The sequence below is a fragment of the Blennius ocellaris genome (genome assembly GCF_963422515.1).
Source record: "Blennius ocellaris genome assembly, chromosome: 7".
Lineage (NCBI taxonomy): Eukaryota > Metazoa > Chordata > Actinopteri > Blenniiformes > Blenniidae > Blennius > Blennius ocellaris.
In genome coordinates this window covers 22,129,685-22,157,227 of record NC_137656.1, presented here as the reverse complement: position 1 = coordinate 22,157,227, position 27,543 = coordinate 22,129,685, and the positions used below count along the sequence as shown (strand labels likewise).

Sequence of the window (27,543 nt, the reverse complement as noted above, 5' to 3'; positions counted from 1 at the left end):
TTTTCAAGGCTGATTTTATTTTGTATTTGAAGAGGGGAGGAAGTTGTGTGGTCGGATAAAGCGCTTCAAAGCTCCTCTGTGTGATTGCTTCCTCAACCAAGACCCCATTTCAGTGAGATGCAGCGCTCACTGTACATTCACATGGACTTCTGAATGAGAAAGATGTGTATCAGCCCTCTTCTCTCTTACACAGCTTTGAGTCGTCTTTTTATAGTGGCCATCATTCACTCACCAGTTGCTAGATGAGCCATTTTTCCAAGTGAATGTTAAGCCTACTATCAGATTAAGCAGGCTCTGATTTCAGCGCTAATTGTGCACGTCCACTTAAGAAGCTGACAGCCCGGCGAATGAGGAGGCTTGCAGGCCTCTGCAGCACGACACTCATCCATCACAGCCTAACCGATTGCATCCCTCTGAAGGCTCAACACGCTAACACCATTAGCTCTACTGCTGGGCACCTAACTAGCACATCACTCACACGGCTACATGCTAACAGCATTACGGCTAATGCTGCCCCTCTAACTAACACATCCGTCATAGAGCTGGAAATCCTACGGCACCACAGAAACACGTGGAACCGCAACGTCTCTCTCGGAGACAATCACCCACATTATTTTGCCTCTGTTGCTTTTGTTGCTCCGCGGCTAATGCCCTCATTTGTCTCCGCAGATGCTGAATGCCACCGAAATAAAGTTGTTTTGATTCTGCTCGGTTCCGCCCAACACATATCCAGGCATATGGTTGAATACGTAAAGCGCCCGTGAAGGGAGCCATTGAAATCGGATTATGATTTCATATTTCACAAAGACAGTGCACCACTAGGATGATTTTTAATTAGAACCAGAATCAGTAAAAAGAATGGGGCATGGAGACAATAAAATGAGGAATGCATTCATCCATGGGATGATTCTCTAGCTTTATTTAAGATCTGTGCCAATGTGCTAACAGCATTAATGAAGTTATAAAGAATTATGAGGGGAAATCAAATTTGCCTCGCCACTTGAGCGCCACTAAAATGCCAAACAATAAACTACCAGATTGCAAATTAGATCAGTAAAAATATCAAACACATTGCGGTGCAGGAAAATCCATAATTGCATTTAGTGCTTGGCCTCTCCTGGGGGAAGAGACACTAAAGATCATCAGCAGGCTACACGGGAGCCGCTATTGACAGAGCGGTAAAAATCGACAGGCTAACTAAATAAACACTCCAGGCTCCATTAAATATTCAACGGCTGAGATTTGACAGTCTACCGTGCCTGCCTCTCCCTATTGCCTCCATTGGCTTCTTTCTGCAGCACATCTTCTCCCTGTCTCTCCTCCTCCTGCACGTCCCCCTTCCCCACGCCTCCACCACCCCCACGCCCCCCTCCACTGTGACTCCTGACAGCAATAAATGATGCGGTGCCTGAGGGCGCTGCTCCAGTGGGAGACCTGGGAGGATAGAGCAGGAGAGCAAAAGAAATAAAGGGGAGACAGCCTATGACCAATGGCCATTAACCAAGGACTGAGACAGGGCCCTATGACATCCACTGACACCCCACCCCCTCAACACACTCTCATTCTCTCAGGCAGACCCACACGTGCACGTACACTGTTACAAACCTCATACACCGCAGCCTCCTCTCTCCATTTTGTTGTTTATGTTCTAATACCACAAAGCCAGCTGAGCCAGAAAGCGGCGTCCACACAGAGCTGCAGAGAGGTGTTTTCCTCCCTCTTTTTTCGTTAACCTCATCATCATCAAACAGTTTATCCTGTGCATTTGAAACAAAACTGGCACCTAAAAGACGGTGAAAAACCCCACCAATCATATACCATGGAAACTCTTTCAGCCTTTTGACAAGATCGTATGCATTCATCTGCTGTGGCGAGCCCAGCGAGGTTATGCAAATGAGAGATGACAGTGTTATTGTGTGAGGAATATCAATGGAGTAATTACTGTTCCATGTCGGGCTATTGGCCCTCCGCTGCTGTGCCTCGCCAGCGTGCTTCATTTCTCAGCCGTCCTCTCAGGGGAGAGATGAGCGGCGTGCTCTGGAGAGCAGAGCTAATAATGGCAGCTCGGATACAGGCAGAGCTTAGACGAGCCCCGGGGTCCTGAGCTGCAGACTGCTAAACGTTGCAGGGGTCTCTGGAGAGCCCCCCAGCGAAGACGAAATGATTAAAAAAAACCCACCCAACCTGACTGACAAGCTGACCAACCACCTATAACTCTTCGTTGGGGGGGGGGGGGGGGGGGGGGGTGTCAAAGCATCGCGGCTCGCGTCGATCATAACAGCAGGTGACCTTTTCGGACATTAGCTGACTACCTGACAATGATTCTTCTTCAGAGGGATGAAAAACAGTAAGATTGGCATTCGAGAGTAAATGTTCCACGTAGGCAAGCAGCAGCAATGTGCACATGCTGAAGCAAAGCAAATTGTCTAATGAATCTGAAGGAATGGAGAGATTTGTTAATCAGAAATTGAGAGCGATAGGTAAACATAAAATCTTCCTGTGAGTACTCTGCTTTGCTGACAGTGTCTGTAAGATCATAATCATCTGGCCTGGCTTCTCTTTAGTGCCTTGGCAGCTGTCCAATGAGCAAGCTCCTCTGGCATGTAAAGTGTCATCAAATTTAAACCTCAAATTTGCTGGGGTGTTTAACAAAGGGCTCTTGTCGATGGGTGAAAGCGGCGACTGCCTGTAACATGTCAGTTTTATCATCTTTTACATGTGAGGGATTGTCTAATAAATAAAAACGCTGAGAGGCCACGGGTTCACCTGATTGAGAAAAGGCAACGTTGAGAGCAACTTCAAAGGGCGACGGCTGGTACAGAGCCCGGAGCTGTGAATTAACATACCAGGCAGGAGGAATGTTTCTCCCACACACCTTAGTGAGGCAGCAACCGAATCACTTTCTCTTTTAAAGAAAATACAAATGAAATAAAACAAGGCAGCTCAATGGCCCGTGTAAATAATTTGATCTGCATTTAGGGCACCTAAAATTACAAATAATTATCATGGACTCTTTTTAGTGTGTCTATACACACATCAAAATCAATAATTTATTCATATATTAACTACACGATATTAAGTGATACAAATTTTAGCTTCTTTATCAAGTCAATTGGTTTTGAAACTACTCCTCATGTATAAATGGAGAAAATATCTAAATGTATTCATCTTTTTTTTCCCTGAGTCTAAAGCTTCCACCCCCTAACAAATACATTTCAAACAATTTGTAAAATAACAAGGGCTTAATTTTTACAGGATACAAATTACACTAATTTTAACCTAACCAATGCACGAGACCTCTCAGTCCCCACCCTCCAATAAACCATTTGCATCTCTTATCTACGTGGTGATCTGGGGTGTTGCTCTTACAAGACAGGGGCCGGGTGAAAAAGGAGGTTCATGTGCTGCACTTGTACCTTCACACCATTCATTTCCAGGTCAGGTGCACTTCTCTCCGTGTCCAGACACCTCATACATCTTGCAAGCAAGGACCGGCTTATCTCCATACTTATCTCCCCAGCAATAATTCCCACTTAAAGCTGTAGCCGCGAGCAAATGACTGGGCAGGACGGGAATGGCAGGCCTGGGTGGTACACCACTCCCATCGCTTCAGGACCGCTCCGGGCTACAGAGAGGTCGAAGCTACCACTAAAAACACTTTCAAATATCACGCCAACGGAGTTTGTAGCAAGTCCTCATGAAGCAGTAAATCCCCAAACACATGCCTTAAATGTTTGAATGTGAAAACAAAGAAATAGAAATGCAAGAATACATTTTTCACTGTTTATTTATTTTTTTTTAATATGTGTATCATGCATGATCACATCAATGCAATCTGACTTTTTTTGTGCATGACTGGGGTATGTAGAGAGTAACTGTGGGCATGCTCAGATAGAACAACCAATTCTGCCATTCCCTCACACTGAGCACCAATAAAGACCTTAAGGAGACGCGGGATGCTTGTGTGACACAATTTTTTTTTCTTATTTCCTTAGACTATTTACTGAGAATCAATAATTTTTATATTTTGTGCTATTTGTTTAATTATTTATTTAGTTGAAAAAGGTAATAACAATTTATGACAACTCATATATTTTACATGTAATCCTTTTCCATTTTTTCATAGATAGCATTATGTACATATTCATTTGGGCATATTGGCCACAGTCTGAAAGTGACACCGTGTGGCGTGGCTTGATCCCCCAGGGAGTCTCAAACTGCCATTTGCACTCTCGAGAACATTAAATATTCTTTCACAAAGTCAGATTTTATATGTTTGCTGTACAGCATGTCTATATGATCTCACTTGCCCACATTTATACAGTTTGCGCGTCTGTGCTGATTTGTACTTCAATTACACGCACATATTTTACTGCACACAAAGATATAGCACAATATGAACAATTGAAGCAAGGGTGCTTTCACTTTCAAATTTTCTTCAGAGAAAAGGGTCTTCAAAAGAAGAGAAAAGGGAGAAGAAAGAAAAAATGAGACAGAGGACAGGGGATGGTTTCATGAAACTTTGAAGGGGTCACACAAAGTCTGCGCTGGTTGGGGATATATATTCAATCCATTTATTCCATATTCAGTCAAATTTCTCTTTTTGAATTCTGATATAATAGGTCAATTTTTCCACTTTAAATATTTCCAGAATAATTCCATGCCAATCTTCCAGTGTAGGTGGATTCGAGTTTAGCCACTTTCTGGTAATAGCTTTTTTACTAGCCGCCAAGAGGGCCTGAAGCAGCTTTGTTTCCTTCCTCTGCTTCAAACAAGGAATTATGGCCCAAGTATAGGTTTTCAAAGTTCAGGGGTATTTGGGTCTCAAATACTGTATTGATTGTTATTTTTTGTGTTATTTTCATGCACACTAAAAATAAGCTCATTATATAATTTGGGGAGTCATCAGATTATTTAAGCATAGTGCTATATATTTGCCAATGGCAGCAGTTAATTGGTTATGAGGAATCGAGATTCATACTCTGATGTATTTTTGCCTATTGCTAAATCTGGTACATTCACACAAAGTGACTGTACTGAGAGTTCATGAATGTGCAAGATAACATTAGAATTGAGAATAGAAAATTGAGAAAATTCAAACTGCGTAGTGACAATGGAGCAAAAGACAAACATCTTCCAGGAATAACTTCTGGAGTGACGAGGAGGTGAATTAATGGTAAATGAGATGAAAAGCCTTGACGAACAGCAAGTTGGAGTCAAACTTCATACATTCGTACTCTGAAAGAAAAATCTGATAAAGGACTGAAACATGTAAACCAGGGATTTTTAATGAGAGTATTTCTAAAGTGTATATAAACATGTCAGATCTGATTATTACAACTATCTGATTACTCTCCGTTATCAGATTTTTATGTTTATGTAGACAGGTTTGATGTGTCTTTCAGTTGTGGACTAAAACGAATAAAACACAAAAGGAACTTGCCAATTAAACTTGTATATCTGTGGTGTGAAATCTGAAATGCTTTCCTCCCATCTTTTACTGCTATTGTTCTTAAAACTCAACTGATCTGCACTTTTTGTTTTGTTAGGCTGTTTTTCAGGGCAATAAAAAAACAAAACAAAACGAAAAAAAACAGCCTGACAGAAATCTGCCCACTTCTCCCTGACATGGTTTCTATCGGTCATAAATCTGATCGTATGACTAACTGACTATTTTTGTTTATTATTCCTGCTTCTTTGCTTAATGCCCTCTAAGCAAGGCTTTGATCATGCTAACCTTATGGATCCTCACCATAAACACTTACCTCCCAAAGACGTTTTTATCACCGCGAGGCTCGGTGCCAGGCATCTGCACAGAATCGCAGCAATAGATAAACTTTGCCAGTTACCAGCGAGGGCAAAGAGGACACCGGGCTCTGTGAGTGAAATGTTTTAAAAACTCCTCCATCCCCCACTGCTTTATGGTTTTGGACCTTTGCGCGATGTAGATTTGGCATGAAGCGATATCTCATCCATGGTTTCTTTTTATCTAATTGGCTCAACCTTCAACATGCGACATTACTGAAATGACCACAAACCCTCATGTTTTGGATTGTAAATTACATTTGTGAAGTCACTGTCGACCACTGGAGCATAATCTTACTCCATTGCAGGCTTCTACAAATATACACGATGCCCACGGTCTGACCAAATAAATATCAACATTTGTGCTATCTTTGAAAAATCGTAATTATTTTGATTGAGCTTTTGGAACACGGCTTTTAAGGCGCAAAAAAAAAAAAAAAAAAAAAAAGCCCACATCTCACAACACTTATAGCCTACATGTCTGAGCATACAAACAAACTCACAAGCCCACCCGTGAACACTCAGTCGTTGCTAGTGATGTCTCAGTGGGCAGGAGACCACAGGAATTGTTTATCACTGCAGATCAGAGTGACTAATCAGAAGCAGGCTGTTCCTTCTTGACAACCTGTGTGCGAGGTCGAGATGTTTCCTCATTCCCACACTGAGACGTGGACGTGCCACGGCATGACCTCCGCCTTCCCCGCTCCCCTCCAGTACCTGCACACTGCCGTCCGGGCGGCATCGAACCCACAAGAAACACTGTGATGGTCTGCTGGGACAGCGGGACAACAAAAAGCCCTGCTGAGGGGTTGCAGGATGAGGGGAACCGTGGCTTACTCAAGACAAATGTTCCCTTTCGTTCTGGTTTCTTTATCCCACTCCTAATCTTAATAATTAGCAGATAATGCATATTTTTTCCACTCTTTTCTTGTAGCCATGAGTTCATACTTAAGTGTATCAAAGACGCAAACGAATAATTATGGTAAATAAGAAGAGAAAAAAAAAAAAAGAGCGACCAGAAAGGAGGGAACAAAATGTGATTACGAGGCAAAGCAAGAGTTTCCATCAGTATTTGCCAAAGTACCATTAAATGTTATGGGCACATCAAGGCCCATACAGCATGTTGGTCAGCACAGTGGGTGTATGACATCTTACACTGTGCAGGGCCTCCTTCTGGACCACGCCGTCAGCTTCAAAAGAACTTAACTGTCAAGAAAAACAGTCTGTAGACTTAAACCACACGGCAAACATGCAACGCTCACATCAAGATGAATGTTGTACTGACTTACCCTTGGGGAGAGCATATTGCTTGATGGATTATAGTTAGTTATGCAACATTTCTTTGATATAAACAACAACAAGCTGATGATAATAATAAAGCGATGCCAAATGCCATTAACACAGAGAAACAGGCAGACTTTTACACAAGAAAAAATTGAAAAAACAACAAACAACTAAAAACAGTGCAGACTGTGATAGAAATGATGGAGCTCTGTTGCCCATGAGGGATGTTTCAAAGGCACTCGAACGCTTGTCAGTGCAGTTTATTACTTCCTTGAAATATCTGTAAAAGAGGAACCATTGAGCAAAAGAAAACTGTTTAAGAGCTGGGGGTGTAAATCTCTTTTAATGCTGCTGATCCCTGTGTTAGTGCCGCTTCCAGAAACCGCTCGCTGTTTCTTCTTCCCTACGGTTCCCTCATTACGCATCGTCTAGGAGAAATGGCTACCTTTTCACTTCGCCTTCTCAAATATTGCAAACTATAAGCGGTTTTCTAAGTTATAACTGCAGGCGCTGTGTCTGCCAAGAGTCTGTCGCTTGTACTTAGTCTCTCTCTCCACCCCTTGATTTCTGTGGCTGTTGGTTGGGAGAAGTCATGTCACAAAGCCAAAGTTGTGACATACGGAGGCATGCTGTTGTACTATAAATCTGATATGGATATTTTCAAACCGCAGGAACATCTTACAGCAGATTCTGATCGCTTCTGAATGACTAGTCAACACCGTTCAAGGAATCCTCAGTTTTGATGGAGAAATAAACTTGTTTTTTTTTTTCTTCCCCTGTGTGTTTCTTTCCAGCGACGATAGGTCTTGACACGAGTCCGAAAAGCCCTCCATGTCTCCCCCAGGTTAGGTTAGTTCCTGGTGGGATGTTTTTGTGAGGAGAGGCCAACTCTCTTTCTTATCGTCCTGTCATCTCTGTGGGACGGCAGGGCACGACTCCGTCTCTGGCTCCAGAACCGCAGGCTTCCCCCGGACACCAAACCGCCGCTCCACACTGGACGTACTCTCTGAGAGGCTGGTTGTTTAGGGTGTGTCAGAGCTTATTAGCGCCAGAATGTGTGAAAAAAACAGAGCTGGGCAGAAGCAGTATTTGCAAAATACTGTTTTTATGGGTTGTTTCACTCACCCTAAGTGCCAGCGGAGTGGTGTTTTACCACATGAGGCAGAGCAGGCGGGAGGGAAATGTTGGACCATCCTAAAGAGGTGTGTTAAGGTTAACCTGGCCTACTCGTGAAAGATTATCCAAAAACTATCCAAATGTTTGAGATTCTGTGAACTTCATCCCATAAGATAAATGACACAGAGGTGGATTCACGCGGCCACACTCCAGCCATTAGTTTCAAGTGGAAGTCAGGGCATAAATATCATATTTCTCCCCTCTGAAGCGGAGGTACCTCAACATTTTTGTCAGGCACACTCCGGCTGACCTGCCAGATGAACTCGTGCTCACCCGCACAGACACAACCCAGCAAATTCTAATGGTGTTAAGATGAATTGATTGGAAAAGTTAGATCATTCGGATACATTTGTAAAGGTGCTCTCTTCAATCACACAACTGAGCGCTGGATTTATTGGTTCTACTGATCAAACATTGCTTCTTCATTGTATTGTTATAATGTCTATCGATTTCTATAAATCATTTCATTACCTGTAAACCCAACCAGTAAAACAAACAAAAAAAAAGAATTCTACTTATGTTCACCTGGTATTAATTCATGCTGTTCACCAAAAAAAGACATGAGATGACATTCACATGTCTTTAGTTAGGGTTGTGTACTGAGTATGTGCATCCTTTAGACTTGGCTGTGCCTTGGCTTTACATCGTACATTGGTTGTTGTGCAGATGCGTTTCACTAATAAGCTCGAAAACGTATCTGCTCAAACCAAATAATCCTCTGTAATCTTTATATATGACTATTATTGCTGCAATAGTTTCATATCGTTTATATGCACGGAACTGTGATTATTGTTAGTATTTGATAATAATAATAATAATAATAATAATAATAATAATAATAATAATAATAATAATAATAATACATGAATTTCCCTCAAGATTAATAAAGTCTGTATCTATTCACTTTTATCTAAAAATATGCATTCACAATTATTATTCATATTTATATTTTTGGTCAAAACAGTGCATGAATCTATGGGTCTATTTTAACATCAATAATCGAATCATTATTCATATTAATGGTGATTACAGATCATACTCTACACTGCATCAGCCTCTTGATAGTCATTCACATATTGTAAATTTTGCTCCCGGCTTTAATGGGTTAAGCTATTTTGTCTGTGCGAACATCACTATGAGTTGCTCTTAGCTGTGTCATTCCTTTGAGCTGCCTGTTTCAATATCACATATTATTCAGGTTTCACTGCTGGATGAACTGATTGAACTGCATAATTTTTATTAACCAAACTGTAATTGCTATGCTCTCCATTCCTCCGTGATCAAATGACTTGAGCGAGCTCACGATCTCCCCATGCATAACTGCTTAAGTGCTGATACTCAGAAGCACCGTCGGCTGGAAACGACAGCCTTTTCGCACCATGACGTGACCCTTAGCACTGCAGGTAATGTTGACCCTCAGTCGCCCGCAAGACATAATAATGATATAACATGCAAACAGAACAATACGTTTTAATTCATAGGAGACAGAAAAAGAAGAAAAAGAAAAAGAGACAGGGAGCCTTATTTATTCCCTTGTATATATTGTGGTGTGGCTTAAACCTATAATAAAATCATGAACGGCAGCGTGTGTGTATATAGTCCCTCACGTAGACATACTTGTGGGCAACAAGAAAAACATAGGCACTGTACCGAGGCACTGAACCTGCATGGAGCTCCAAGAATGTTAATAAGGATTATGGTTAATGGATTTACAATATTCTTTGCAAAGGTTGTGCCACTGTCTTTGAAGAGGTCGAGGCTTCTGCCAAACAACACTAACCTCCGTGTTTATGTTCTGGAGAAAAACAGGTTTCTCTGTGTCACATTTAACTAGAAGAGAGCGCTGCTTACAGAAGTTCGAGCTCTTAAGAGGAACAGATAGAAATTCCTCCTCTGTCAGACAGAATGAGGCTGTAAGTGTTGTAATAATTTTTCGAACATGTAAGCCATAAAGATGTGCCGGTGCCAGAGAGCGTGCTGTGACCTCTGTGACCTTGCGCCTGCTGCCTGACTTCTGGTTATTGTAAGCAGTATCCAGCTGAAAGCTACCAGAGGCCTTCATGTGTATATATGATGTTTCCAAGGAGAGATGGACCAATTAATCTGATTATAGTCGCAAATCCTCTGACATGTGTAGGCCTGTCTACAACCATATGCGGTACAGATGTGTGTCCATGTGTGCGTGAGCTCGTATGTACCTGTGTGTGTGTATCACATAATGTGAACCACAGACAGAGTCAAGGTATGTCTCCCTGTATGTGCACAGAATCTAAATCTTGGCACAAAATATATGACCGACATGATTTATGTAAAACCCAGTGTGACATTTTGTAAACATATATCAATCTGAAAAATGGCATAAAAAGGGGGGGGGGGGTCATGGTTGCAAGGGAGCTGTAACTGTATGCAAATACATGCTGTGGGTGAGTGGTCGGTCTTCGGAAGTCAGAAAGCACCTGAAATGAAATACTGGGTGAAATAGTAAACCGTCTGTCAAAGCTTTTGCGGTCTGTTTAAAAACACAACACCCGAGCACTTAAACAGCCCCTTTTCATTGGCACGGCTATGAATATGCCTATTCTGAGGGCGATCCTTTCATTTTCGAGCCAGAGATCTGAGTCAGTCACAGCTTAACGTATGTTTGTGCCACTGACGGCAGGCTGCACCGAGGGGCGGGAGGAAGTGGAACGAGGAGCTGACAGACAGGGCCTGATACTGCACTTCCACCACAGGCCAATCCCCAGCTAACCCCTGTGCTGACAGCCAGGATGTAGCACTCATCCACAGGCCACAGCCCAGATTCGGGGGCCCAGGAAAAGGAGAGCATGGAGAGCAGGGAGAGGGGTTGCTTGGCTGATGATAGAGAAGAGAGAGAGAGGGGTGGGGTGGGGGGGTGGGGGGTGCATTGGCTGGTGGTTTGGGTGGCACGCACCGTTTTCTGCCTCCAGAGCAGCACGACCAAGAGGAGAATCCACAGACTGTGTCGCCTGCCAACAGTATGTCCAATGCTTGGCTGAGTGACAGACCCTCTACACACACACATGCAAGCAGGCGCGCGCACACACACACACACACACACACACACACACACACACACACACACACACACACACACACACACACACACACACACACACACACACACACACACACACACACACACACACACACACAAACGCACAAACGCAAGCACATTCACGTAGGAATGCAAATCAGCCCGATTAAATGCACGGTGGAGCTGGAAGCTATCAGATACCATGAGATACTGTAAACATGTGTGAAGAAAAACACAGACTTGAGGACACGTTTCACACCACAAACACTCAAAGTAGCTTTTTTTTTTTTCTTGGCGAATGAACAAAATCTGGCTACTTCACAATTTAACCTTTAAAAATGAAGCCATTTAACTTAAACATAACGTGTGGACTTTTACCGTTGAAGGGAAAATTATTGACTATACAAGTCATGTGAAACACTCGTCACCGCGGCTCTCACAGACGGACTTGAACATTTCGGATGATTTGACTTCTCAAGCTTGATGTAACTAATATCACGACCCCATCAAAACTTCAGCTCCCTGATATTTGTTGCGGGACAGAACCTTAGAAGAGCTGAAGGCTGAAGCTCAATAAATAATAAGGTCCAAGCCGGCGCTGCGCCGAAGTGCAGTGGAGCGATGAACACTGCAGGCCGAGAGGCCACCGGTGACCCCGGCGGCACGCTGAGCGAGGGCGCCGCACAGAGCCAGAGCTGTCTCTCCAGCTGGGATCACAACACAAGCGAGCAGCTCTGGTTTCAGAGAGCGCAACTCCGGCCTCAGGCTGGAGCGACGCTCCCCTGTGATGCTGAACCTACGGGGCCGGTGTAAAGGCAGACACACACACCGGGGGGTCAGCCAACCCACCCACTCTCAGGAGGAGGCAGCGACAAGCAGAGAGGCCAAAAACGGATTGGGACTGCCTCCAACCACACATTTGCTTTTCTTTTTTCCCCTTTTCTTTTTTTCCTTCTTTTTTTTTTTTTTTTTATTGCTGAGTTTGGATTTGCATTGAACCTCAGTCTACTACAGCTATTTCTGTTCAATGGGGTTTCCAGTGAGAGGCTCCCAGAGGCAAATTCTGTGCATAAATAATGTGCTACGAGGCCAAGAGGTTGAGTCAAACAATACTATACACCAGAGAAGGAAATTTAGATGAATGGAGCAAACAACTCAGCCTTTACCTGGAGTAATACATTTTTCTTATTGAGACAACCGCCATCCTGCAGACGCACATTCAAAAAAAAAAGAACCTTTGAACATTTTTTTTTCTGTTTTATCCCCTTATCCATCCCTTTCATAGACACCAGATCATTTTGCAGAGTTTGAGAGATGTGGAATTTCCCAAGAAGATGTATTGTAGGAGCTTTCTGGGAAATATTAATATCTAGCCAGCAGAGGAAAGGTAAAGGGAGAGGAGAAGGGATCGGGGGCGTACAGCGGGGGGGGGTACAAACGATCAGTATCATGGCATGAAGTCTAATGATGTAATGCTTCTTCTATAGTAACTCTTTCCAACCTGCAGTGAACAGTTACCTCCTGTTTGACACCTTTTCATGCAGAACATGGCGTCGGTCCCCGAAGGGACACAAGGGGTGGCAGTAGATGCGTAGGTGGTGCGTGGGGGGGGGGGGGGGGGGGGTTCTGAGAGCCAAGAATTGATGGGCAGTCATCGTTTCCACACCCACCTTGCTGTCATCACGGCTGCACTGCAGATTCTCCACATCTGCCTTGCCTTACACCGCTTAGGACCCTGTTCTTACCCTGCCCCTGTCGTCTCTCCCTCCCTCCCACGTCTCCACTCCCCCATCAGGATCATCCAAATATTTCCCCTCGCTGCTTTTTGAAGCTTCCATGGGTCACGGGACCTCATGCACAAATCATGCTGGCTTGCCGTGGGGGGGCCGGTCAAAGAGGACTGGAGTGAGTCAGACGTGTAGAAATTCAATCTGCAGTGTTTTCATACAGGGTTATTTTTCCTGCCAAGACAGCCATCACCAATCAGCGGCTGGTTCTAAACAGCGAGTTTAGGGAGCTCTCGCTGTAGATGCTCATCCTGGCAGCTGATCGCAACCAAATTCCCCAGCCACGCCAAGGGGAAGAGATGGAGAGTAAATTCAGAGAGTCTGACAGCCTGCAGTGGTTTAACATGGGGGTTAGCCCCAAATACATGGCTCTGGGTTAATGTTGATGGATGGATAACCAAATCCATTTCATTGTTTGCAATAAAACATAGATGTTAGTTTTCACACTATGACACCCCATTCACTGTGGCGCTCAATTATGATGCACTAAGAAAGAGAGCGAGACCAAACAAATGCAAAAAATTAGGAGGCCGCCAGTTTAAGGATTTTTTGAAATTGAAAAGAAGAAGAAGAAGAAGAAGAAAAAAAAGAAGCAAACTCAGAAACACAAGAATAATAAAGGAATTATCAGCTCAGCAGTGTGTGGGCGCAGGAAATTCAAAACCTAATGCAGAATTTTCATAACAGAGAATATTGGACTGGCCCTTCCAAAAGCATGGCGGTAAACAGGACGGACAGAGAAGGATGAGCTGGTGAGGGTCTTCCCTCCCACCTGCAGAGTTCACCAGCTCAGGGTGAGAGGAGATGCTGGGCAGGAATCTGCAAGTGCTGGTTAAAGTAATCACATTGGTCTCACTGCATCTGATCTGCAGTCTAACAGACTTCCAAACAGTTGAATGAGTAAATAAAGTGCCTCGGGGGACTCCCGCTGGAGATGGATTACCACAAGGGTGCACACACAAAAGGAGCTGAAGCCCCACAACCCGATGTGAGCCGCGGACAAAAGCTTTGCGTTGGACCTCGACCAGGGAACCGGCAAACTTTATTAATCTCATCCTAGACTGAACCTCCTGCCATGACAGTCCGTGTACCCAGAGATGGAGGCATTTGCTCTGGTGTGACTGTGAGCAGGTACACACTCTGGAGGGACTATGCTACGCACGTCTGCATCTATATTTGTTTACATACATAAGCAATGAAAACTCAATATGCAGGTTTTGCCATCGTGTACACGGTCATTCAATTTTATTTATTTTTAAAAACCACGCTGTCCTGTAGATGCACAAACGTGTGTGTGTGTGTGTGTGTGTGTGTGTGTGTGTGTGTGTGTGTGCGTGCGTGTGTGTGTGTGTGTGTGTGTGCGTGTGTGTGTGTGTGTGTCTGCTCGAGTGCATAGACCACATAAGATGAGTCTCATGCTCACTTGGCTGTGGAGGCCGGGTCTGGAGGGGACTAAGGGCCACGGCATTCTGCAGCCCCATCCCACCCTGGCCCCATTCTTCCCTCTTTCTGGGCCTGACACAAATAAAAGGATTAGGAGCCCCCGTTTCCGTCAGACCCTCCATTCAAGACAAAGCTCCGACCAGCTTAGTGTCACACTTAATGATAAAAGTGCAAATCTCTGTCAGTCACTTTGGGCAGGAATACCGGTATTTGGGGACTAATCTCATTTGATGAAGATTAAAAGAGTTTAAAAAAAAAGAAAAGAAAAGAAAGAAACGTGTTTTGATGCATATGTGCAAAAAATCTACACTGCTGCAATTCAAGGGGAACCAAATCTGACATGCCATAGCCGGGACAAGGTGCTTACATGTTTCACCACAATGCATAGAGTCAATGCAACGCGGTGGAAGGAGCTTAGTTTAGAAACAAAGAAAGAAAGGCAGCAGAGAGAGGAAGCAAGTGTACATACACATGCGTCCACACCCTCACAAAAAACCTGGGGTGTATGTAGACAAACACACTGCTCTGCCCATTCCCATGTAGAGCTAGAATGTGTGATGTGAGTGTGAGAGTAAGCCTTGGGCACACAACAGTCTGAATGCAGCACTTGCCACTGTGATGCCAGTCCTCTCTAGTGTATCTGCGAAAAGCCTACGTGTTGGAAAAACATTCCAGAGTGGGATCACATATACACAGTTGGGGCCAGCAGCGATACCGCGAGCCAGAAGCAGAGGCCATGTCTCAATTTCTCATGCACGTTCGACCGGGCCGCCTAAAGAAACAAGTGTGGGCTATTTGCGCGCTATAGAAGCGAGATGAAACAAACAGGACTGAAATGTAATTACAAACACTGCAAATATGCAAGAGGGAGAAAAAGGGAACAGTTACACTACAACGAACACACAGTAGATGGTATTTGAAAGGAATAATTTGAGCGAAATCCAGCCACTGATAATTTTCACTATCTTGATTTAAACATGTAATCTGGCAAATCAAAATTGAAAACATTTGCTGAGTACGCGTGTTTCTGGGCCGGCAACTTTAAGAAGACCATTACAGTATTTCACAGATTTAGCCAAAATCTAATTTGTAAATTGCATTTAATGGTTTGTGGTTGCCTTGCTTTTTTGTTATGAAGAGTTGTCATGCTGTGAAAATAAACCTGAAGGCCCGAGGACTCGGAGCCCGTAATGAAAATCACTGCAACGCCAAGCCCAGAGCCTTCTCTCCACCGTCACTGATTAGCATTCCCGATTGACTGACATGTCCCACTGGCTGCCTAACAGCCGGCTTTAGGAGATGAGGTTAAATTGTGGCTACCAACAAATTGCATGCTTGAGTTCCTCTGCACCCCTCCGCTATCATCCAGTGTAATGTGAGCACACCAGGCAGATCCCTCTGCAGATCCTTCTCCTCCCCTGCACAACAGCTCCCCCACACAAAGCCGCAGAGACCTCTTTCCACATCCCTCGCCACCAGTCTGGCCTCTAAAGTGGTGATGGGCATTACCGAGGCTGAGCCTCTGTGGCTTCCCATAGCGTCCTACAAAGTGCTTTGTGCTCCGACTGCTGCTGCTGCTGGCTGCCACACACACACACACACACACACTCACACACACACACACACACACACACACACACACACACACACACACACACACACACACACACACACACACACACACACACACACACACACACACCTTCATGTAATCACCTGATTTGATATCAATCTGGGCGCTTGAGATTTACACACTACATCACAGAAATATTAGGTAAATACACACAAATAGGGCCGTTGGAAAACAATATATAACCGTTCCTCTCGCATATATACAAACGTTTGTGTAGATTCTAAATATTATTCCGAGCCAGGCATGGCTTTTTGTTTAAATATCGACCAATGTGATGCAAATCAGTGATGTACAACTGGTCTTTTGATGGGTCTGAATGTGTTGGCAATGGAGGGGCGGTGGGTCACAGTCAGCAAACCATGGGATGACAGATGACGCATCCTAGTATGCTGCTGGGACAGGCCGAGCCATGTTGACATAAAACCCAATACTTCCTTACAGAGGAACGGGGCCAGCTCCAGCTAGCTCCTCGCCGAGCACTAAAAAATCCCAGCAAGCTGAAGCAATATTATCCAGCTTTGTGTTCCTAACATTAGATTTGTCTCTCTCCAGAAGTCCGCTTTTATTTACCCAAGATCAGCAGCTAAAGACACATTTTTATCCTTTTTAGGGAGAATTAAAAAAATAATGAAGTATGCCTGGAAGTTTAAAAGTCCTCCACAAAGGAACGTGCACCCGCAGATCTGCCCGCAGAGCTGCCTCTGAAATACTTCAGCAGGATTGAGGACAGTCTTTAATTAACTGCAAAACTACCCAGCTGGGTTGACAACACAAAGTACATCCTGGTGTTTTGTTTTGTTTTGTTTTTTTCCCTTCTTCTTCTTCTTCTTCTTCTTCTTCTTCTTCTTCTTCTTCTTCCCTTCTTGGTGAGTGTATGAGTGCTCACAAAGTGCCAGGCCACGCGGGAGTGTCCCAGTGTGAGTAAAACACACACACACACACACACACACACACACACACACACACACACACACACACACACACACACGCACTGGGCGAGCTAACACAGAAACCCAGCCGTCAGCATCTATCCGGCGCACACTGCTGCAGCGTCCCAAGCACAGCTAATTAAAAAACAACAATTTCACAGGAGGGCACTCCAAACTGTTCTAAAAAAGCAGCTCTCAGCACACCGGGGGATCGTCCAGCGTACGCGGGAGGTGAGACAGGTTGTGGGAGCTCTGCTTTTATGGCTTCATCACCACAGTGTTTTTCTACTACTCATACTACCGTGACCTGAATTAAAAAAAAAAAAAAAAAAAAATTCTGCTTACAGCACGTGAGGTAAAAAGATTTGGAGTAAAGAAAAAAAAAAAAGAAATCTGCATGCTGGTGTGTTCGGATGAGTTACACATGTAACAATCTAAAATAACATTTTGCTCGACAGTAAAACTTTATGGGGTCATGGAAATAAAACAAAAAAAACATCCTCACTGGAACGCAACGTTTTAATGCATCAGTGCTACCCAAAAGTGGGCAGCGCGGTGTATAATATGGTTAGTTAATGTTATGCTTTGTAGATGGAGCCCATGGCAGTTTCTAACAAGGCAGTCTATTACAGGGGTGTTGTCCAACACTTTGGTCAAGTGATAGGCCTTATTACACGGCTCCTTTCAAGGCATCTGCCTGGTTAGAGGAAGTGTCCCTCTGGGGAAACGATCTCTCTCTTTCTAATGATGTATAATTGACCTCTAAACACCAGGGCACAACAAAACTCTCTTGGAATGGTGTAATTCCACTCTACCTTTTACATACCGCCCGTCTCGTTCCAGCTTGTTCCTCCTTCTACGGCTGCGGCTCTCCTCCAACTGACAGCCCTGCCTGTTTGCCTTCACTGGGATCAAACTGAAGCGCTGTATTCCTGTCTGTATACCTCTGCTTTTCTCATATCTATTTGATTTTATTTCCCAACCCTGGAAAAGCACGTCTGACGTCTGTACATTTCAGGTATTTCGGGTGTGCTAAGCACGCCTCATTCACACACAAAAAATACCATATCAATACAGATCCACTTCATGACATAAAAAAAAAAAAAAAAAAACACAAACATATGGGGAAAAGGCTAATAAAATCCAATCTTGTTATTATATAATTGCACTATATGGAGCAAGATGTGTTGAACTGTGTTGGTGGGAGTTTTAATAACACTGTACACAATTGTTTTCCCCCGTCTGCACTTAAACCTCTTCCAAAGGTGCGAAAAAAGACTGCTTGCCAATTCCTTGATTTATTATAGCTAGTGAGAGCTGATTACGGGGCATGAATCAGTTGCTGTAGGAATGTAATTAGGCACGTAGACCTCTGTAAGGCTAGAAGCCCTCTTCACAGCCCAAAGCAGTTTGTGGGCTGACAAATGCATCTTAAATGGGTGTCATAAAAGTCAAAAAGGTGCCAATTACATCTTTAAGTATCCCATCAATGCAAATGGAATAAACAAGAAAAAGGGGCTATTTATGTTGGTGCGATAAAGGGAGCCACCAGCTAATCCAACCTGGGAGGGGTTACGTAGAAGAAGAAAAAAAGGTGGGAGATGAATTAAAAGATGTGATAAATAATGGTGTGCGAGAGCAGGACGGCACCCAGCAGGTTGTTGCATTTGGCTGGAGGGATCAGGCTTTGCCACACAAGCTCCCAGTACCAACAGATAAAGGGACGGAGATGGTCAGCCCTCCTTCCAAACATGGTTCCTCCACAGCATATCAGAAGGAAAATGCCAAGGAAGGAGAATTATTTCAGAGCCAGATAGATCATTTCTGTCTCACTGTGTCTGCCTCTTAATGCTGTCTTCTTCTCTTTGGACACGGCAAACAAATATTTAGAAAAAAAGAAAGAGAGAAATTGAGCCGGTGCTAAACCAGGCATGAGAAAGAGATCCTTCCCTCTGCCGGGCTGTCTCAACTTCCAGCCACCTCTCAGCCGTGACGCCGGGACTCTGGTCTCCCCTAGTTACTGCTATGAATTTTCCATTGTTATCGGGCGACTACACTCCTGCCACAAAGCTGGATGAATAGCACGCATGGCAATAGATGTAACTCTTTGTTGCTTTGCAAGGTATCTAGCAGAGAGCCATAATGTCCCGGTAATCGAAGTAGAATTGTTAAAAAGCCCGGACACAAAAAGCTGAAAATTTAGTGACAGGCATGAAAAGCGCTCATGCGATGAGAAACACAGGGCACCCCGGGGTCCTCGCAGGCCAAACGGCAACCCTCAGCATTGTTACACACTTGTGTTGCCGAGGCTCAGCGTTTTGCTCCACCATATCTGCCATCTTTGCTTCTTTTATGTGATAATTTACTAATTCAATTTACTCATTTATCCTACTCCACTGTGAATATCTGCCACGCGAGGAATGTTTTCATGGGAAGATTTTTCCAGCTGCCATTCAATTTACATTTATGAAATGCTTTTTTTCCACCCCCCACACTGAATCATAAAACTCTATGATAATTTCTACCATTTAAGAAAGAACAACAGGATTATTCGGCTGAATTATTGTTTGTTTACAATTTATAAAATTATTATTAGCACCTTTAATATTAATACTGTTGAATTTTAATCTCCAGAGCAAATAGTCAAATAAACAATCTGCATTTAATAATATCGATATACCCTTATAATTAAAACACCAACTTTTAAAATGCTTTAATACGTAGTTTTCCCCACGATGTAAATCTTTCAAATAAAAAAATAAAAAAGGTTTGTGTTATTTCAAGTTTTTTTTTTATTATTATTATTATTGGTAGGGGTGCAAATTACGCTTGCGCAAACAGTAAATCATTAGTTGTACTATTTTGTCTACGCAGAATGCGCAGGAAATGCGCATATTCATATTTAGTCATCCGTGAAATTGCGCCGCAAGATGCAACACGTTTCAGAGAGTAAAATTGGCAAAAAAAAAATTGTATGTAAAAGAAAATCGTTTTTCAAATGTGGGATATAATCAATGAAACGAAGAAATGCGTTTCTGTCAAAATAACCGAACAAATATAATTTAAAAAAATGTAATGTTTTGTTTTTATTGTAGTGTGACAAATCGATGCGTGCGTTTTCCCAGAGTAAAATGCCTTCGAGAATGACTGTAAAATAACTCAAAATTGTGTGTTGTACCCTTAAAGAGTTTGCACGAGCCTTCAGAGGTAAAGTTTTGTGTGATGAAGTTCTTGTTGATGGGAAAAGGAGAATTAAAAGCATCGATGCACAATGTCGCTCCAAAAAAATGTTTTGTATGTGAAAGATGCAACGGCTGTGCGGAGACTAATGTGCAAATATGGAGACAATAACAAAGCTATAGCAATGAGGATATATAATGTTTTCCCCAGTAAAAAGAAAAAAACCTGATATAAATGCGCACGTTTTGTTTGCGTAATTACGCAATAAATAAAAAGCTCATTGACAAATCGGAACCCTTCTATTTTGCCATTTTTCGAAAGTGCAATACATTTTCGTATTCAAGTGTATTTTTTTTCACAGTGACACACTCAGAGGGCCTTCAAGTCCGACACACAATCCCAATATATATCGTTAAAAAAACACACACACAATCACTGCTCGCCAAGCAAAGAAATATTTAAAATAAAAGAGAAAGAGAAAGGAGAAGCCCAGAAATTGTGCTTACTGTTGGTAGTCGTGTTTGCAGTAAAGTTTCCTTTCTCTGAAGTAACAGCTGGTGGTGAGAGGCTGTTGACACACGGTGCACTGCAAACACTCCTCGTGCCATGAGGAGTCGTTGACTCTCATCAGGAAGCGGTCGGAGATGGGACGCTGGCATCCCTCACACACGGACCTATGGTGACACTCCGACCCTGAAAAAGGCAGCAGAGGAGCGGGGAGAGGGCCCGTCAGGAACAAGGAGCAGGCCTGCGACGTGCACTGGAAGAGACTCGGACCACGAAAAACGCTGCAGCTCTGCAATCTATCATCCCATTAGATATTGGGGAAATTAATTAAAAAAAAACTGCTTTATCTCCTGCACAATAAAGCCTTCAGCTTTTATCCAAACAAAAAAACACAATATTAACATACATTTATTCAAAACTTATAACACGTATAAATGAGACCAATTTCTTTTTTCGATTTCTGCACAATAGGAACATCTTCGCAGGAAATGCGCATGCAGAAATAATTCCATTCACTCTCTATTGTTTTATACTTCTACGTGATTTGCAGATGTGTTATTAAAAAAATTTAAAAAAAAAAAGTTTATTTGAAGGGGGAAAAGGGGAGAACTCACCGAGCATAACCCCGAGCGTGGCTTGTCCCGATCGAAGGGGATGATCTTCGATTTTTATGCCGTCCAACATGATGCACGTCTCGGACTGTTCTCCCGCGGAGAGGCGCTCCAGCGACACCAGACCTGTTGCAATGTCCATAAGAACACGGTCAAGACTCGGAGAAGGGAAATCCCAGGCAACACACACACACACCAAAAAAAAAAAAAAAAAAAAAAAAAAAGCTGTCTGGAGGAAGAGCTTGGAAACCTGTTGAAAAGCCTCTGAGCTCCGCGTGACAAGTCAGCCTGCCGCTCGGAGGACAACAACAACAAAAAAAGGGTTGGATTAGCGTGGATGAAACGCAGGGAGAAGTCGACTTCGGTGCGCAAGAGTTTAGAGGCAAAAAGGCAGTCTCAAATCCCTGACGTGTCGGGGAAAGGTGAAGACGCGCACAGCAGACAATAAAGGTGCAAAACTCTCTGAACAGTCACCTGTTATGATTAGAGGAGCGAGGAAAAGCTTTATCTTGTCGTCCCCAAGCCGACGGGAGAGAGAGAGAGCTGGGGAAAGACGCGTCCTCACCGGGGGGGAAAAAAAGCGTCTCGCCAGGGAAGCAGGGGAAGAAAAAAAAAAGAAAGTCAAAGTTGACAACAAATCCAAAAGATGGGAGAGTGTCTATGTAGATGTCCCGGCAGTAACTCTTTGGAAGTAACGCAGACGGCTGGTTGGTTGTGCCCCTGTCGCTGCAAAAGTCTGAGATCGAGATTGAAGCGAGTAGATCCTCCCACTCCTGCATGCATGGCTACTCTTCTTTTTTCTTTTTTTTTTTCCCCTCGTTCCGCCATTCACTGCCATTTGGATGCTATTGGAGCAGGATACAGTGCGCAACCCAGTCCAATAACAACACACATCGAGAGGAAGAGTGTGGAAAAGTGATATTTTACAGGCCTGACTCCCATACTGCAGCAGCAACAACAACAACAACAACAAACAACAATAATAGATAGGAATACATGTGTGAATTGTTTTTAAATTGCATGTCATTATTTTAAGATATGTATTCACGCCATGCTTTGACAAAAATATTGCACTTGAAGGTCATTATTTTGCAGAATTTCCTTCAAACAAGTTTGCGTAATATTAAAAACAAGAGTGAATTTATTATTATTCTTTATCAGCGTTTTAAGATATGCATTTTATTCAGAGGTGGATTGTAAAGATACACTGCGTGTGTGAGAGTGTGTGTTTGTTTCTTAGAGCATCTCTTTTGTGTATTGTCTCCTTTCAGCTGACGCACCTGGCGATCACTGGCGATAACAAGCGGCATGTCCGGCACCGGGGTGCAGCCACGTGTGTCCACCCGGAAGCTACTATAATAATAATAATAATAATAATAATAATAATAATAATAATAATAATAATAATAATAATAATAATAATAATAATAATAATAATAATAATAATTCCGAAGAGATGGATTCTTGATGCATATTTTATTATTATTTTAAAGGAGTGTACAACTACTTTATCTGACTTGAAAATATATCACTTTGACTTCTTAAAAATACAAAGCCAACAACCCCCCCCCCCCCCCCCCCCAAAAAAAAGAAAGAAAACTGTATTTAAAAAAAAAAATACAGTCATGGTGCGTCAGTTTGTGCGTCAACATGTGATGGAGAGATGTGCAGGAACATGGCGCACACACACTGAGGCCTGTGTGAAATTACGGGGGTGCTAATGGGATTGTCCGCTGCGTCCCGTGTCACGCTGCACGAGAAGCTGATGGTTATCAGCTTTTAGGTCCCAAATAAAAAATAAAGAAAAAGAAACAGAAAAAAGGAGAGGAGAGACATGCAGCGGCCCTGCGCCCGGTTTGGAGGAATATAAAGATTTTATTTTTTTCCATACGTGTGTGCGCTTTATTTTCTTATGATCTTTAAGTCTATTACGGAGAGAAACACTTAAGAAAATAAGAATGAATAAATAAATAACGACGGTATGTGTGAATAACCTCAATAATAATAATAATAATAATAATAATAATAATAATAATAATAATAATAATAATAATAATAATAATAATAAATCTGTGCATTTCACTCAATTTTAAATGAAATATAGTTTTTTAAGTAGTGAATTGGTTGTGAATAGTGCAAACTGTCTGCAGTCAGCCAGCATCCTTTACCTTCCGTCCAGAGGCTCGTCTGAGTGCAGTTGGTGGTTTCCATTGTGCAGCATCAAGGCGATGACCTGTAGCCCAGTTTGGGGAGAAACAGAGCAGAGACTGTTGGCGTTGCCCTCTGCTGTTCAGCTACAGAATAGCTGCAACCATCTGACACACACACACACACACACACACACACACACACACACACACACACACACACACACACACACACACACACACACACACACACACACACACAGGGGGCTAACCAACAGTGAAGTGACTCATAACACGTAATAATCCAACATGAATATTGAAATCATTATATTTTTCGTTAGAGGACGTCTGGTCCTTTGAAATGAGCCCAAATCTGCCCCTCATGAAGTCATCCAACCCCCCCCCCCCCCCCCCCCCCCCCAAAGCCTGGTTTCCTTCTGTTTCCATCAGCATGGGGTCAATTACCTCCACCACACACCATATTGGATTATCTGACCACTAAGCAGCATTATGAGCTGAGCACTATCAATACAATGTAATCAATAGATTTTCAAAAACATATGAAGCCTGTGTTAGCCTGCAGCCCCCCACACCCCCCTCCCCCTCTAACCAGGACCCCTCGGCTCTTTCCTCCCCTCTTCCTCCCCTTCCTCCTCCTCCTCCCCCTCCTCCTCCTCTTCCTCCGTCCATTCAGCAGTTATCGGTCAGGTCACCGGCGTGAATGAGGACATCAAACATTCATTCAATAAATCAATCCGCCAACTTTCAGCCTGTGGTGTTTTAATGAGCCTCTACATGACAAGCTCTCCCAGGGCAGAGAGGAAGGCTGCAGCAGGTGTGCAGAACAGAAACCAAGTCGCCCCCAAACTTTAAGCAATTCACTTTAAAGTAAGCAGAACTGTTGCGTCCATCGGAAAGGTAAGAGATCATAGGACATGTAGGGAAAGCTCACTTTTACGCACGCTTTCATTCACATTTGTGCAGTGTGCTGATTATAAAAACGAAATTATTTCAGCCTGAAAAAAGTCACCCAAAGCTTGAATAATTCGATTATATTTAGAAATTCGCCACAATTTGTTTTGGTTTTTTTTAAGTTGCAAAGTTTGGCGAAAAGTTCAAGAATTTTGGAGACATCTTGTAACTTTGCTCTTAAATCAACATGACTTTTTTAAAGTATTAAAAGCCGATTTAAAAAAAAAAAACAGACATTGAGCTGTTACTAAACATGCAATCAAACAAAACAATCAAAAACATTCGTTGATTTAAATATGATCCAAACAAACGCATCAATCACACCGAAACATCAATTTACGCACAATTATTCCACTTTAATTACATTTAGGTGGCTCCAGTTTATAACCCACGCAGGATCCATTTATTTCCCAACTCTTTCAGTAACTCATCTAACTCTCCAGCAGTCTGCAGGCCTGCAGGCTACAATCAATGCATTGAGAAAAACAATTCTGAGAGAACTATCAGAGATTCAGAAGGCTGTGTGGCCCAAATCATCCGTTTTGTTAGTTGTTGTTTTTTTTTTAACATCACCAACACAGCCAGGTGTGTTTAAGACTCTAAATAAAAACAAATAAGCATGTATAAAATAAAATACCTGGTTGGAAAGGGGAAGATCACTTCACATCCTCAAAGCAGAGACTCAGCAAACCTAAGACATAATGGCTCCCCAAATTGCAGCGCGACAGGACTTTGATACTTTGCTCACTTTGATCTTTTAATGAGTGTTTCTAAGCTCTCCATGATGCTGTTTTAAAAGCTTGCATGAAAAAAAAAAACTTAATTTGTTTGCTGCCGAATTGCACTTGAACATCTTTTTTTTTTTTTTTTTTTAAACAAGTGTGACAAGGAGCCACAGCACGTCATTTCTGACTCCCGCGACACGCAAAGAAAACTTTTTTTTTTTTTTTAATTGTAGAATTTCTTCTTTTTCTTTTTTAAGCCACACACGCGAGATTTTCCACCACGGACGTTGCAGTGAAATCATTACTGTGACCACGAGGGCTGCACGAGGCACCGGGACGACTGACCGACTGCAGCTCACTTAAGGTTTGCAGCCGATTTACTGTAATTCATCCTGGTCGATGCTGTTACTTTTTACGCACGTGTATAGGTGCGATCTTTTTTTTTTCTGTTATGAAAGCATTAGTGACGATTACAATTATTAGATTATGATTTCAGACAGCAAATAAACAGAGCATCGCTACAATAACAACAACAAAAAACGATCTGCCTTGGGCCACAAACAGCCTCAAGGCCCTTCATTAGCCTGTACAATTGAATTAAAAACTAAAATCATTGTGACGCAAATCGTGTTATTTAGATGGTGGCATGTTATTTAATCTAACCAAAATCCACACATGAAAAATAAACACTTAAGTTTTGTTTTTTTTCATTTACTCCAAATCTCCTTCAACCCACTCACACTTTTCAGCCTTTTTTTTGTCTTTCTCCAGCCACACAGCCCTTCTTATCTTACTGAGGCAGCCAAAAATGATACTGCAGGATAATCCCATCTCTCTGGGGATTAGGTCAGAGTATAATACAGCACTGTCAACTCATGGCTAGATTTGTTTATGTTATGATTTATTGGATTCAGCTCTTTTTTCCCCTTCTTCTTCTTTCTTTTCCACTGACAAATTTATTGAGTTCCTGACAAATGGCCTGACAGGCCCAGTGTGACAGCGAGCTGACACACACATACACACACGTTGGAAATGTGTTTACCTGCATGGCCACAGTTTATCTGGGCGTGGAGCAAAACACAGCTGCAATTTAATTGACATACATTTGATAATATAGTACTTATTGTAATTGCATTTTACGCACAAAAATATGAACAGAAATACGCCATAATTTGTCCTTTAAAATCACCAAAACGTTCAGATAGATAGATAGATAGATAGATAGATAGATAGATAGATAGATAGATAGATAGATAGATAGATAGATAGATAGATAGATAGATAGATAATGTTTATGTCGATAACTTGTTTTTTTTTCCCACTTTTAAAACTTAGATTATTGGCGTCGACATAAATTAAATGCAGCGTGGTGTGTTGTAAATTATAGATATCAACCAAATTGTAATCATTTAAAGATCCCCCTCTTCGGTTTCTTAACTCCACCTAAGCCCAAGACCAATAGGTCTGTTTCTGATTGTCAAATATAAAATACAAAGTATGAAGCTTCACAAAAACAAAATCGTGTGTTACTTTATTGATGTTCGCGGGGTATTAACTTTAAATGTAGGTAATTGTCTTGTTTTCAATAAATCATCATAATTTAAAGCTAAAAAAAAAGAAAAGAAAAGAAAAGAAAAACACTCAAATCAAAGCAGCGGCTCATCTGGTGACAGTGATCCATGATGCAGTTAGATTTACGCACCGGGTCGCCCAGACTCACGCCGGACACTTTATTCCTTCACAGAGAGCGAGAAAACGCCTCCATATGAATTACAACATTGACCCCTGCTGGACAAAACAAGGAAGTACAAATCTTGTGGTTTGTCCTCTGCAAAACTTTCACTTTCTACAAAGCGTGAACCTGAAATTAACTCGATCAGATACATTTATTATAGTCACTATGAGGGGTTTTAACGAATAAAGCTGTAATTTAATGTGAAACAAAATTAAAAGAAAATGTCAAACTTTCATCAAAACATTGTACATTTACTTTATTCGACTTTATAAAATCATTTTAATGTTCGAATAAAAACCGTATTTCAAGTCGTTTCAGTAAAATAGCAACACTACTTTGAAGCACGATAATTGTAGTTATTCATTCAAAATTATTGTTACAGTTTTCTGCTTCATCGTTGCTCCTGAAATATTTAAGTATTAGTTGTAAAAAGGATAATTTGTAGTTCGTATAGTTATCGTTTCTTGCTTTTGGTAACAGGAGGATTTTGTCTGTTGAAGCCACCATTGAACTTATATGAATTATATGAAACTGAATGATAAATACATGAAGAG

The 27,543-nt window shown here is 42.4% G+C and overlaps 1 protein-coding gene across 2 annotated transcripts in view; it reads right to left on the bottom strand.

The window, feature by feature from the left end:
* Positions 1–25,273, bottom strand: part of lmx1bb (LIM homeobox transcription factor 1, beta b) — a 50,232-nt gene extending 24,959 nt beyond the window's left edge. The window contains exons 1-4 of one of the 2 annotated variants that reach the window (XM_080499804.1): positions 25,167–25,273; positions 23,579–23,643; positions 21,414–21,536; positions 20,799–20,985 (exon numbers count right to left, since the gene is read on the bottom strand). In XM_080499804.1, the coding sequence (XP_080355930.1) occupies positions 20,799–20,985; positions 21,414–21,536; positions 23,579–23,621 (353 nt within the window). In that variant the 5' untranslated portion in view covers positions 23,622–23,643; positions 25,167–25,273. Of the gene's footprint in view, positions 1–20,798; positions 20,986–21,413; positions 21,537–21,884; positions 22,103–23,578; positions 23,644–25,166 lie in introns of those variants that run through there. The other variant, XM_080499805.1, reaches the window with a different exon arrangement.
* Positions 25,274–27,543: the final 2,270 nt, after the last annotated feature.